Below are 13684 nucleotides of genomic sequence, written 5' to 3'. Positions count from 1 at the left end.
TTTTTTTTTTTTTTTTTTTGTAAAATGTACTATCCCTGGAGCTTATAAAACATCCAGAGTGAGGCCGGGCGCGGTGGCTCACGCCTGTAATCCCAGCACTTTGGGAGGCCGAGGCGGGCGGATCACAAGGTCAGGAGATCGAGACCATCCTGGCTAACACGGTGAAACCCCGTCTCTACTAAAAATACAAAAAATTAGCCGGGCGAGGTGGCAGGCGCCTGTAGTCCCAGCTACAAGGGAGGCTGAGGCAGGAGAATGGCGTGAACCCCGGGGGGCGGAGCCTGCAGTGAGCCGAGATTGCACCACTGCACTCCAGCCTGGGTGAAAGAGCGAGACTCCGTCTCAAAAAAAAAAAAAAAAAAAAAAAAAAAAAACATCCAGAGTGCAAAGACAACGACTGACCTTTCAGAGGCACCCAGGAACCCCCAGGTCAGATTCAAGGATCCATATTCCCACACCTCCCCAGGGACCCAGATGGAACATGGTGGGGCCTGGGATGGTGAACTTCAGAGGCCTGAGTCTGGCTTCCTGTGGGTGTGAGTTGGGACAAGCCAATGAGCCTCTCTCTGCTCTGCCACTTACCAGCTGTGTGACCTTGAGCAAGTTACTTAACTGCCCTGAGCCTCATCTGTAAAACAAGGATTCTGATCGTATCTGTGTTATAGGTTTGCAATGAGGATTGAATAAGGTGATGGATGTTAAGTGATTAACACAATGTCTTGCACATAGTAAACATTTGATAAATTATTAGTAAATTGCCAGTATCAAGTGAAGACATTTTGCTTTGTGTTTTATTTTTATTTCTGTACCACTATTGCACATGATTTTCTTTTTTCCTTTTTTTTTTTTTTTTTTTTTTTTTTTTTGAGATGGAGTCTCACTCTGTCACCCAGGCTGGTATGCAGTGGTGCAATCTTGGCTCACTGCAATCTCCGCCTCCCAAATTCAAGTGATTTTCCAGCCTCAGCCTCCTGAGTAGCTGGGATTACAGGCACCCACCACCACGCCTGGCTAATTTTTGTATTTTTAGTAGAGACAGGGTTTTACCATGTTGGCCAGGCTGGTCTCGAGCTCCTGACCTCAGGTGATCCACCTGCCTCAGGCTTCCAAAGTGCTGAGATTACAGGCATGAGCCACCACGCCCGGCCTGTACATGCTTTTCATTCTTCTTATCTTCAGACCTGGAAACAGCAGCTACAGGTTCTCAACATGGGTCCCGCTTCCGTGTTTGGTAGAACCTGGGTTGGGGCCTATTGTGTGTAGGTGAGGACATATCCTCTGTGGAGAGGGGCCACCTGGGGAACGAAGACGCTGAACAGAAGTTGCTGAAGCCCTCTGAACCATTCAGCTCTCTAAGGAACCTTCTGATATCTCCCCACAGGTGGACCTGGCCTCTCAGGTCCCTTGGTTTGAGCACCTGGCTCAGTTCAAGATGCCCTGGACATCTCCCAGCCGCCAGAATTCTTGTGAGCTGGGCATCCAGAACCTAAGCTTCAAAGTGAGAAGTGGGCAGATGCTGGCCATCATAGGGAGCTCAGGTACCGGAAAGGCAAATCGCTGGGCAATGGTTTCTCTCCTGGGATGCAGAATGGTCCTTTGGACAAATGGATACTTCTTAATGGAGCTCTTTGCTGACTAGTAGAATAATACAGCAGAATGGTTGAGAGCACAGGTTCTGGGTCAAACAGACCTGGGCTCAAATCCTGGCTCCTCCATTTGCTGGCTTGTGGATAGGTGCTGTTATTCAGAGCCATGAGTGCGCCTCTTGTCCACCCAAGGCTGTGGCCAAAGCATCTGACTTTGGCTAACACCTGGATGGAGAGATCAGCAAACAGCTTCAGCATGTAATGTTCTTTTCAGACTCCTCCAGCCATGAGGGGCATTGGTTCGGGTTGTTCCTCCACAATCACATTCTGATTATGGCCAAACAGCCCCTGCCACACTCTCACCTCTCAGACAGCCTCTCCAGCGTCTTACTTAGCACAACTTTCATTCGTCTGCAAACAGCCAGGTTCTTGGAGTGCCTCAAATTGTCATTTCCATGGCCAAATTTAAAATGAGAGAATGTCTGAGCTGAACGGGGGCTTGGGGAAACAGAGTTCATTCTCATCATGTTCCACCTTTCTTTCTCCCTACCAGTTTGGAAGCATTTTCAGAGGAAGGTGTTCAAACTCCCTACTCCTCAGTGTGTCTAGAGTATCCTCCTGTGTGTGCACGCACGCACACACACGCACACACACACACACACACACTCCCCTCCATTTGACAGATGAGGAGACTGGAATCCAGAGAAATTGAGGGATTCTCGTAAGGACACATATTTAATGCAGAGCTAGAACTAGAACTTTGGTTTCATCATTCTCGGATCAAGGCATTTCTCCCTTACATACTGTTAGAGAGAGCATTTTATATCTTTTAATTAATCATTTCCAGAGGTAGAGATTACTTAATTTTTTAAACATCTGCTCCATACTTCTACACCCGTCTGGTAGATAAGTTCTGTTTACTGTATAACCAAAGATCAAATGAAATCTTATGTATAAATGCACTTTGTAACTGAAACAGCATCACAGTCATGAAGTCCCTCTCACTCTGTCCCTGTCCCTGCAATCCTGACCTAAATAAGGAAAAAGTAGATCCCGGCCGGGTGCAGTGGCTCATGCCTGTAATCCCAGCACTTTGGGAGGCCGAGGCGGGCAGATCACGAGGTCAGGAGATTGAGACCATCCTGGCTAACACGGTGAAACCCCGTCTCTACTAAAAATACAAAAAATTAGCTGGGCATCGTGGTGGACACCTGTAGTCCCTGCTACTTGGGAGGTTGGGGCAGGAGAATGGCATGAACCTGGGAGGTGGAGCTTGCAGTGAGCCAAGATCGCGCCACTGCACTCCAGCCTGGGCAACACAGCAAGACTCCATCACAAAAAAAAAAAAAAAAAGAAAGAAAAAAGAAAAGAAAAGAAAAAAGTAGATCCCTCATGGGCCCACTATTGTATTTTTAGTTATAACATCTGGTAGTGTTTCTTGTTATATCTGCCTTCTCTTCCTGAATCCAGCATCTAGGGGACACGTGGGTCTTTACTTAGGGTCCTCATGGTTAATACTTTGCACATACGACCCTCTAGCTGTCAGTACCCCTGATTTGTGGTTGAGGAAAGTTCAGAAAGGCTGAGCAAGAATTATATTGACTATTTGGGAGGTTGAGGCAGGAGGACTGCTTGAGGCCGGGAGTTCAAGACTAGCCTGAGCAACATAGGGAGGAGACTCCATCACTAAAATAATTTTTTTTAATTTAAAAAGTTAGCTGGGCATAGTGCCATGCCCCTGTAATCCCAGCCACTCAGGAGGAGTGCTTGAGCCAGGAGTTCAAAACTGAAGTGAACTATGACTGTGTCACTGCACTCCAGCCTGGGCAACAGAGCACGATCCCGTCTCTTAGAAAGGAATGAATAAATTACATTGAATAGTCTCCTGTATTTTTTGTTTTTTAATTGGTTTGGTTTGGTTTTGTTTTTTGAGACAATCTCACTCTGTCGCCTAGGCTGGATTGCAGTGGTGTGATCTCGGCTCACTGCAACCCCCGCCTCCTGGGTTCAAGCGAGTCTCATGTCTCAGCCTCCCGAGTAGCTGGGATTACAGGTGGGTGCCAGTATGCCTGGCTAAATTTTTTTTTTTTGTGTACTTTTTGTAGAGATGTGGTTTCGCCATGGTGGCCAGGCTGATCTCCAACTCCTGGCCTCAGGTGATCTGCTTGCCTTGGCCTCCCAAAGTGCTGGGATTACAGGCGTGAGTCACTGCACCCAGCATCTCCTGGTTGTTTATAGATTCAGTGTTGTTTGGCTTCAGGTTTACTTGCCTGTGTAAAAAAAACAAAAACAAAAAACAGAACAACAACAAAAAACTTTAGACAAATAAATTGTAGAGTTATCTGAGCAAACAATGATTAACAAATCTGGCAGCACTCAAAAACAGGACCAGTTCAGAGAGCTCCCCCAAGCAATTTGGTCAGGCAGTATTTATAGACAGAAAAAGGAAGTGCCCTACAGAAATAGCTGATTGGTTACAGTTGGGTGTTCACCTTATTTATTTGAGGGTGATGTGATCAGGTGTTGGGTATGGACAGGATCTCATCAGTTGGTAGCCTGTGATTGGCTGATGCTTGGCTGCCATGATTGGCTGAGACTCAGCAACTTGTTTCAGCCAGTCTCTGTCTTAAGAGAATATACTGCTAAGATAAGTTGCAGTTTGTTTACATACTAAGTTTGCTTGCAGTCTGCTCTGTGGGAACTCAAAGTATGCAGGCAGTCTCGGGCCAAATTTAGTTTAACTGAGCAGCTGAAATTTTTAAAATGATTTATTAGAAAAGTTCATCAACTACACTTCCTGTGACTTTTACTGCCATCCCCCTCTCCCCCTGCCCAACACACATACAAAAGAATGCTGGCCATAATTTTTAAAATATAAAGAAAACAGCCAGGCTGGGTGCAGTGGCATGTGCCTGTACTCCCAGCTACTTGGGAGGCTGAGGTGGGAGAATCGCTTGAACCCTGGAGGTGGAAGTTGCAGGGAGCTGAGATTGCACCATTGCGTTCCAGCCTGGGCAACAAGAGCAAAACACTGTCTAAAAAAAAAAAGAAAATAAAAGAAAACAGCCCTAGGCATTTTAGTTTCTTTTATACTCTCAGCAATGCCAAAAGTGGTTTCCAACTGATGAGTTTACTGATTTGGAGATTCCAGCCATTGAATAAGGGTCTTGAATGCCAGTGGGTGTTTTGTCTTAGTTCATGGAGGGTGTATTAGTCCATTTTCACACTGCTCTAAAGAACTACCTGAGACTGGGTAACTTATAAAGAAAAGAGGTTTAATTGACTCAGAGTTCCTCATGGCTGGGGAGGCCTCAGGAAACTTACGATCATGGTGGAAGGCAAAGGGGAAGCAAGGCACGTCTTACATGGTGGCAGGAGAGAAGAGTGAGGCGAGGAACTGCCAAATACTTTTAAACCATCAGATCTCAGGAGAACTCACTCACTATCATGAGAACAGCGTAGAGGAAATCTGCCTTCATGATCCAATCACCTCCCACCAGGTCCCTCCCTCGACACGTGGGGATTACAGTTTCGGATGAGATTCGGGTGGGGACACAGAGCCAAACCATATCAGAGAGTCTCCCCAGATGCCACAAGCATCCTCCATTGGAAAGGCTCCCCACCTCTCTCACAAAGTTTTGCTCAGAAAATGTGGCCTTCCTGCTTTCTGAGTGGGAATCCGTGGTCCCTGTGAATGTTGGTGAAGTCCTCTGTGCCCCCGGAGCCTGGCTCTGAAGCTTTTCTCCCAGGTTTCTCTACTGGCTATTTTGCTTCACTCATGTTCTCAGGGATCTTAAATGAGGTACACCCAGAGGTAGCGCACAGGCCCCTTCTACCCTGAAAGCCTCTGCAGAGTAACCAGAAAGATCACATGGGGAAGCTTCTTGGTTTTTGGGGTTTGCACTGGGTGCTGTGGGGCTTCCTGCAAGAAGCACATAGTGTGTAGCAGGAAGGACTTATCACATGTATATTGGCTCAACACGTGACAAGTCTGTTTGAACACAACTTGGAAAACTTGCCCTCCAAAAGGAATATACAGTAAGGAAATCAAAACTCTATCTGGGGCCGGGCACAGTGGGTCACGTCTGTAATCCCAGCACTTTGGGAGGCCGAGGCAGGCGGATCACCTGAGGTCAGGAGTTCGAGACCAGCCTGGCCAACATGGTGAAACCCCGTGTCTGCTAAAAATACAAAAATTAGCTGGGTGTGGTGGCGGGTGTGGTGGGGGGCACGGTGGTAGGTGCCTGTAATCCTAGCTACTCGGGAGGCTGAGGCAGGGGAATATCTTGAACCTGGATGGCAGAGGCTGCAGTGAGCTGAGATCATTCCACCTCACTCCAGCCTGGGCCACAGAGGGAGACCCCATCTCCAAAACAAACAAGCAAACAAGCAGAAAACACTCCATCTGGGGGAGTGGAAAGAGCTCGTTCCTAGCTCCATGGTAGGAAGATGTTCTGAGCCTGAGCCCAATCCGCATTCACAGCTTGAACAGCTGTCACAGACAGGGCCTTGCCGAAAGCTTTTGGAAACTAGATCCAATCTGATGCTTACTTTCTCAAATCAATAATAACTAGTACATCATTCAGAAGAGGGTGCTGTTAACTCGAGTGCAATGAATCTTTTTTTAACTTTTATTTTAGGTTGGGGGTGCACAAGTAGGTTTGTTATATAGGTAAACTAGTGTCACGGGGTTTTGTTGTACAGATTATTTAATCACCCAGGTACTAAGCTTTGTACCCAAGTGTTTTTTCCTGCTCCTCTCCCTCCTCCCATCCTCCACCCTCAGTTAGGTGAATCTTTTTTTAAAAAAGAGAATTAAAAATACCACTGATGCACTTTGGGAGGCCGAGGCGGGTAGATCACCTGAGGTCAAGAGTTCAAGACCAGCCTGGCCAACATGGCGAAACCCTGTCTCTACTAAAAATACAAAAATTAGCCAGGCGTGGTGGTGCCTGTAATCCCACCTACTCAGGAGGCTGAGGCAGGGAGAATTGCTTGAACTCGGGAGGCAGAGATTGCAGTGAGCTGAGATCATGCCATTGCACTCCAGCCTGGGCGACAGAGTGGGACTCTGTCTCAAAAAAAAAAAAAAAAGTACCACTGATGAAAAGAAGAGAGATGGGTGTAGATACAGTCAGAACATATATGTATACTGTGCTGTAGTTTTAAATCATTTCCACTTCTATTATTTCTCTATTTTTTTCCTCCATTATTTCTCAAAATAGATTTGGTTTTGCATTTTTAAAAGACACTCTATAAATGCTCCAAATTAGTCCTCGCAAAGCCAGCTTCTGAGCCAACCGACATTGAGTAATGAGACATTGCTGGCATGTTTGCCAACCAAAAATAGTTATGTTAACACCAGCCTGGCTTGGGGAGAAAGGGCCTTGGTTGGTGGCAGGAGGGGACAAATGCTCCCGGCACCAGCTGGCCCTGTGGCATCCAGGACTCTAGCCTTCTCCTGTCGGGCCACCACTGGCTGGCCTGGCCTGAACCTCCAGCACCATCATGCCTCGCAGCCCCACAGGGGTGCTCATGTTGGCTGCAGACAGAAGGCTTGGAGCTCCATGTCCTGGGCCCACCCCATCTAGGTCCAGGGACTATGCCACCTATCTAGGGGCTGGTCACATCTGCACGGACAGAGTAGTCTGAGGTCCTGGAGAGTGTGTGGGGAGCAGTGGCTGCCAGACTGGCCCTCACAGAAGCTCTGCTCTCAGGGATGTCTCTGGTGGCTTTGCAGGTTGTGGGAGAGCCTCGTTGCTGGACGTGATCACCGGCCGAGGTCACGGCGGCAAGATCAAGTCAGGCCAGATCTGGATCAACGGGCAGCCCAGCTCACCTCAGCTGGTGAGGAAGTGCGTGGCCCACGTACGCCAGCACGACCAGCTGCTCCCCAACTTGACCGTGAGAGAGACCTTGGCCTTCATCGCCCAGATGCGGCTGCCCAGAACCTTCTCCCAGACCCAGCGTGACAAAAGGGTAACTAACTGGCCCCAGTGGTGACCCCGGGTCCAAGAAGCCACAGTGTCCATGCCCCACTCCTCCTCTGCTGCTTTGCCTCAGGACCGAGCCACAGGTCGAGTTTGAACGACTCAGCTTGCCTTCCGCCCACCCTGGGCTGCAGCCCGCCCTCCGCCCTCCTTTCAAACCCCACAGCCTGCCAGAAGCTAGTTCAGCCCATTGGTTCCCTTCACTGCACTTGTCAAGATGTGGGATGAGTGTATTTGTTTGTGTGTTTTCTGGGCCTCCATGTGGGTAGAGAGCCATGGTCCCCAGTACACGGCCACGTTCCTAACACAGGGCACTATGCCCGGCACGTCGAGGCGCCCGGGACCTGTGGAAAGAATCGGGGGAACCAATGTCGCAGCTTGGAACTCAAGTGCGGGAGCTGTCTCGCTTCACTTTCAAACCCAGTCGGAGGAGTGGGCGCCTTTATCCTTGGGGTCACAATGTGTCCAGCCCTGAAGGAGGCCCCTGGGGTGGCCTCAAAGCTCCTTCTGGCCCACAGGTGGAGGACGTGATCGCAGAGCTGCGGCTTAGGCAGTGCGCTGACACCCGCGTGGGCAACATGTACGTGCGGGGGGTGTCAGGGGGCGAGCGCAGGAGAGTCAGCATTGGAGTGCAGCTCCTGTGGAACCCAGGTGAGGGCCTGGGGGGCAGACAGGGGCAGAGGGACCTGTGTGGTCCCCTCAGGCTTGGCTTGGTTGGGCCAGAGCCCCACCGACTCACCAGGCTCCTCTCTGTGTTGGGAAGGAATCCTCATTCTCGACGAACCTACCTCTGGGCTCGACAGCTTCACGGCCCATAACCTGGTGAAGACCTTGTTCAGGCTGGCCAAAGGCAATCGACTGGTGCTCGTCTCCCTCCACCAGCCTCGCTCCGACATCTTCAGGCTGTTTGATCTGGTCCTTCTGATGACATCTGGCACCCCCATCTACTTAGGGGCGGCCCAGCACATGGTCCAGTATTTCACAGCCATCGGCTACCCCTGTCCTCGCTACAGCAACCCTGCTGACTTCTATGGTGAGTCCCCAAGGCCAGCACACAGGGCCCTGGCACACGGGGCCTCCCCAGTGCTTAAACCCTGCCCAAGCTTGCTGAAAAGATTCAGGGGAGAAATTCCCAGAGGTTTCAGGAGAGGAGGAGCAACGATGGGGAAGAACGTGGGGTGGTTTGCCAAGTATCAAATGCTGGAAATGAGGGCCTGGAAATAGAAGCTTCTGACAAAGAGCCACCCTTCTGTGCATGATAGATTAGAAACTTGCAAGCTCCAAAGATGGGAGGGCGTGGAATCCAAGAGGATGGGGATCAATAAAGATCAGAGTCTTTATTCAGGCTTGGTAGGGAAGCAACCTTTAAGGTCAAGAAGTCACCAGATCTTAAAACATGCCCTGCTCCACAGCGGCAGGGAGCCTGAAGGTGCAGGGTGGCAGAGGGGGAGCCCAGGGTCGTGGCGCTCGCCAGAGAATCTCTAGATATGAAAATTGCTCTGGCAGCCCCAGGCTTGCCCTTTGTTTGGATCCTGAACACTCAGCATATTACACTCAAGGAGCATGAGCCGCTTCCTTCATTCTGCAGGGGACAGTTTCCTTCCCAGGTACCTGGCCTGAGATCCTGAGTGCTGAGGAAGGGCATGGCTGCTGGATAGGCAGCATGGTTGTACCAGGTCCAGGGAGACAGCGGTCATGGCTTGTCCTGTAGGTCGCCTGAGCCCCCAGCTTCCACCCAGGATGGCAAACTGTAGCAAGGACCCCACCAGTAAACAGGACAATAGCGATCATCTTGAAGGCAAACACAGGGCCCGAACATGCCAGGCTCAGAGGGTCTCCTGTTTGACTCTCAAGCCTCTGCCAGGCCAAGGCTATCTCTATCTTTACAGATGAGAAGCCTGGAGCCTGCAGAGCTAAACACCTGCTCCAGCACAGTTGTAAGGCACAGAACTGGGACTGGTGCCCAGCCCTGGCAGTGATTTCTCGTCTAGCTGCCCACACCCTCCCCCTGGTGTCCCAAGTTCTCCACCATCCTTCCCCCAGGAGGACAGGCTGCCCTTTGCCCTCTGTACTCACATTCTGCATGAACTCACAGAGAGTTCACCTCCCTCCCTGGGCTCAGGTGGCAGCCTGGCTTCCTGACGGCGTGTCATCCTCAGGCCAGCCATCCCCAGAATAGGGACCAAAGGGCACCTGCCAAGCTGGCCACCAGGGAATAATTTAAAGTAACCCCAGAGAGAGGTTACCAGAAGTTGAGTGTCCACAGCAGACCTGAAAACTCTTTTTTACATTTTATATTGTTATTGGAGGGGGCTCTGGCCTGCAAGCCCTGGGGCAGGAACCCTTCACCAACCTGGGATGCAAGAGCTACACGGGGCCTGGGGTACCCAAAAATCTGATGTTTTGAGCTACAGTGCTATACACTAGGGGGCCACATCGTGGTTTATAAGACCCCACCTAGACATTAATCTTGTCTTAAGATGTGTTATGAAAATGGGAGGAAGGGCCGGGCACAGTGGCTCACGCCTGTAATCCCAGCACTTTGAGAGGCCGAAGCAGGCAGATCACATGAGGTCAGGAGTTTGAGACCAGCCTGGCCAACATGGTGAAACCCTGTCTCTACTAAAAATACATGAATTAGCTGGGTGCATGATGCATGCCTATAGTACCAGCTACTTGGGAGGCTGAGGCACGAGAATTACTTGAACCTGAGAGGTGGACGTTGCGGTGAGCTGAGATTGCACCACTGCACCCCAGCCTGGGCGATAGAGTGAGACTCCATCTCAAAAAAAAAAAAAAAAAAAAAAAAAAAAAAAAAAAAGGATATGGGAGGAGGGAAGGGGAAGAGAGAGGAGTGGGGAACCTCTAGCCAAGCCAAGACTCTGGAAAAGGAATGGAGGGAGGGTGGGCAGGCATGCATGGGCCTAGACTGAGCTGGGTATAGGGAGATCCTGGCTATGGCTGGGCTCAGTTTGCCTTTTCTGGCATTGCCAGGGCCTTGGAGGTAGAAGGCAGAGGCACTGCAGGAGGATGGCTGTGGTGTGGGGCTGCCTGGTGCTCCCCACAGGTTAGCATCCCAGGGATTTAGGAGGCAGGGGCTGATCAGATTGGGTCTATAGCCAAGTGTGCTGTCTCCCTCCTGGGGCAGAGCAGCCGACCAAGGAGTCAGTGAGAAATCCACCCAAAGTTGGCCGGTCCCTAGAACCCTCCAGACAGACATTCTCCTGCTTTCAGCAGGGTGCCTGGGAGGCCAAGTTATTAATTTTCAGTGAAAGATAGAACTCTCACTATCTGGATAGAACTCTCACCATATGGATAGAACTCTCATTATCTGGACAGAACTCTCTCTGGCTAGAACTCTCATTAACTGGATACAACTTTTGCCATCTGGATAGAACTCTCACTATCTGTCTTGATAGAATTCTCACCATCTGGATAGAACCCTCACTATCTATCTGGATAGGATTCTCACTATCTGGATAGAACACTCACTATCAGGGCCGGGCGCGGTGGCTCACGCTTGTAATCCCAGCACTTTGGGAGGCCGAGGCGGGCGGATCACAAGGTCAGGAGATCGAGACCATGGTGAAACCCTGTCTCTACTAAAAATACAAAAAAAAAAAATTAGCCGGGCGTGGTGGTGGGCACCTGTAGTCCCAGCTACTCGGAGAGGCTGAGGCAGGAGAAGGGTGTGAACCCAGGAGGCGGAGCTTGCAGTGAGCCGAGATTGCATCACTGCACTCCAGCCTGGGCGACAGAGTGAGACTCCGTCTCAAAAAAAAAAAAAAAAAAAAAAAAGAACACTCACTATCTATCTGGATAGAATTCTCACCAACTGGATAGGACCCTCACTATCTGTCTGGATAGAATTCTCACCATTTGGATAGAACTCTCACTATCTATCTGGATAGAATTCTCACCTTCTGGCTAGAACTCTCGCTATCTATCTGGGTAGAATTCTCAACTTCCAGATAGAACTCTCACTATCTGAATAGAATTCTCACTATCTGGATAGAACTCTCACTATCTGTCTCGATAGAATTCTCACCATCTGGATAGAACTCTCACTATCTATCTGGATAGAATTCTCACCATCTGCATAGAACTTTCACTATCTATCTGGATAGAATTCTCACCAACTGGATAGGACCCTCACTATCTGTCTGGGTAGCATTCTCACTCTCTGGATAGAACTTTCACTATCTATCTGGATAGAACTGTATCTATCTGGATAGAATTCTCCGTCGCTGCATAGAAGTCTAACTATCTATCTGGATAGAATTCTCAAAATCTGTATAGAACTCTGACAGTGTGTCTGGATAGTATTCTCACCATCTGGATAGAACTCTCACTATCTGTCTGGGTAGAACTCCAGATGGTAAGAATTCTATCCAGACAGATAGTTAGTGTTCTATCCAGAAAGTAAGAATTCTATCCAGATAGTGAGATTTCTATCCAAATGGTGAGAATTCTATCCAGACAGATAGTGAGAGTTCTATCCAGAGAGTGAGAATTCTATCCAGATACTGAGAGTTCTATCCAGATGGTGAGAATTCTATCCATATTGATAGAGTCCTATCCAGATAGTGACAATTCTATCCATATAGATAGTAAGAATTCTATCCAGAGAGTGCCAATTCTATCCAGATAGATAGTGAGAATTCTATCCGGATGGGGAGAATTCTATCCAGATGGTGAGAGTTCCATCCAGAGAATGAGAATCATATCTAGATAGATAGTGAGAGTTTTATCCAGAGAGTGAGAATTCTAACCAGATAGGTAGTGAGAGTTCTATCCAGATGGTAAGAATTCTATCCAGACAGATAGTTAGTGTTCTATCCAGAGTGTGAGAATTCTATCCAGATAGTGAGAGTTCTATCCGGATGGGGAAAAGTCTATCCAGACAGATAGTGAGTGTTCTTTCCAAATGATGAGAATTGTATCCAGACAGATAGTGAAATTTCTATCCAGAGACTCAGAATTCTATCCAGATAGATAAAGCTCTACCCAGAGGGTGAGAGCTCTATCCAGATAGATAGTGAGAGTTCTATCCAGATACTGAGAGTTCTATCCAGACACACAGTGAGAGTTCCATCCAGAGACTGAGAACTCTATCCAGATACATAGTGAGAATTCTATCCAGATGGTGAGAATACTATACAGATAGTGAGAGCTCAATCCAGATGGGGAGAGTTCTATCCAGATCGATACTGAGAGTTCTATCCGGAGGGTGGGAATTCTATCCAGATAGTGAGAGTTCTATCCAGATGGCGAGATTCTGTCCAGATAGATAATGAGAGTTCTATCCTGATGCTGAGAATTCTATCCAGACAGATAGTGAGACTTCTATCCAGAGACTGAGAATTCTATCCAGATACATAGTGAGAGTTCTATCCAGAGAGTGAGAATTCTATCCAGATACATAGTGAGAATTCTATCCAGATGGTGAGAATTCAATCCAGATTGTGAGAGTTCTTTCCAGATAGTAAGAGCTCTGTCCAGAAATATAGTGAGAGTTTTATCCAGAGAGTAAGAATTTTATCCAGTTCTTGAGAGGTCTATCCGGATGGTGAGAATTCTATCCAGACAGATAGCGAGAGTTCTATCTAGAGAGTGAGAATTCTCTCCAGATTGTGAGAGTTCTATCCAGATGGCGAGAATTCTATCCAGACAGATAGTTAGAGTTCTATCCAGATTGTGTGAATTCTATCCAGATAGGTAGTGAGATTTCTAACCAGAGGCTGAGAATTCTATCCAGATAGATAGTGTGAGTTCTATCCAGAGGGTGAGAATTCTATCCAGATAGTGAGAGTTCCATCCAGATAGTGACAGTTCTATCCAGATACATAGTGAGAGTTCTATCCAGAGACTGAAAATTGTATCCAGATAGATAGTCAGGATTCTACCTAGATGGTGAGGATTCTATACAGATAGTTAGAGTTCAATCTAGATGGGGAGAGTTCCATCCAGGTATATAGTGACAGTTCTATTCAGAGTGTGAGAATTCTATCCAGATAGTGAGAGTTCTGTCCAGATGGTGAGAATTATATCCAGATAGTGAGAGTTCTATCCAGATAGTGAGAGTTCTATCCAGATAGATAGTGAGAG

The 13684-nt window shown here is 48.3% G+C and overlaps 1 protein-coding gene across 2 annotated transcripts in view; it reads left to right on the top strand.

The window, feature by feature from the left end:
* Positions 1-13684, top strand: part of ABCG8 (ATP binding cassette subfamily G member 8) — a 30794-nt gene that overhangs the window by 6100 nt on the left and 11010 nt on the right. For both annotated transcript variants that reach the window (XM_063618079.1, XM_055243392.2), the window contains exons 3-6: positions 1382-1538; positions 7327-7565; positions 8095-8227; positions 8340-8609. In XM_063618079.1, the coding sequence (XP_063474149.1) occupies positions 1382-1538; positions 7327-7565; positions 8095-8227; positions 8340-8609 (799 nt within the window). The remainder of the gene's footprint in view (positions 1-1381; positions 1539-7326; positions 7566-8094; positions 8228-8339; positions 8610-13684) is intronic.

Source organism: Symphalangus syndactylus, chromosome 14, assembly GCF_028878055.3.
Source record: "Symphalangus syndactylus isolate Jambi chromosome 14, NHGRI_mSymSyn1-v2.1_pri, whole genome shotgun sequence".
NCBI lineage: Eukaryota > Metazoa > Chordata > Mammalia > Primates > Hylobatidae > Symphalangus > Symphalangus syndactylus.
Note: the sequence above shows the minus strand (reverse complement) of the source record. Positions and strands in the feature narration are given on the sequence as shown.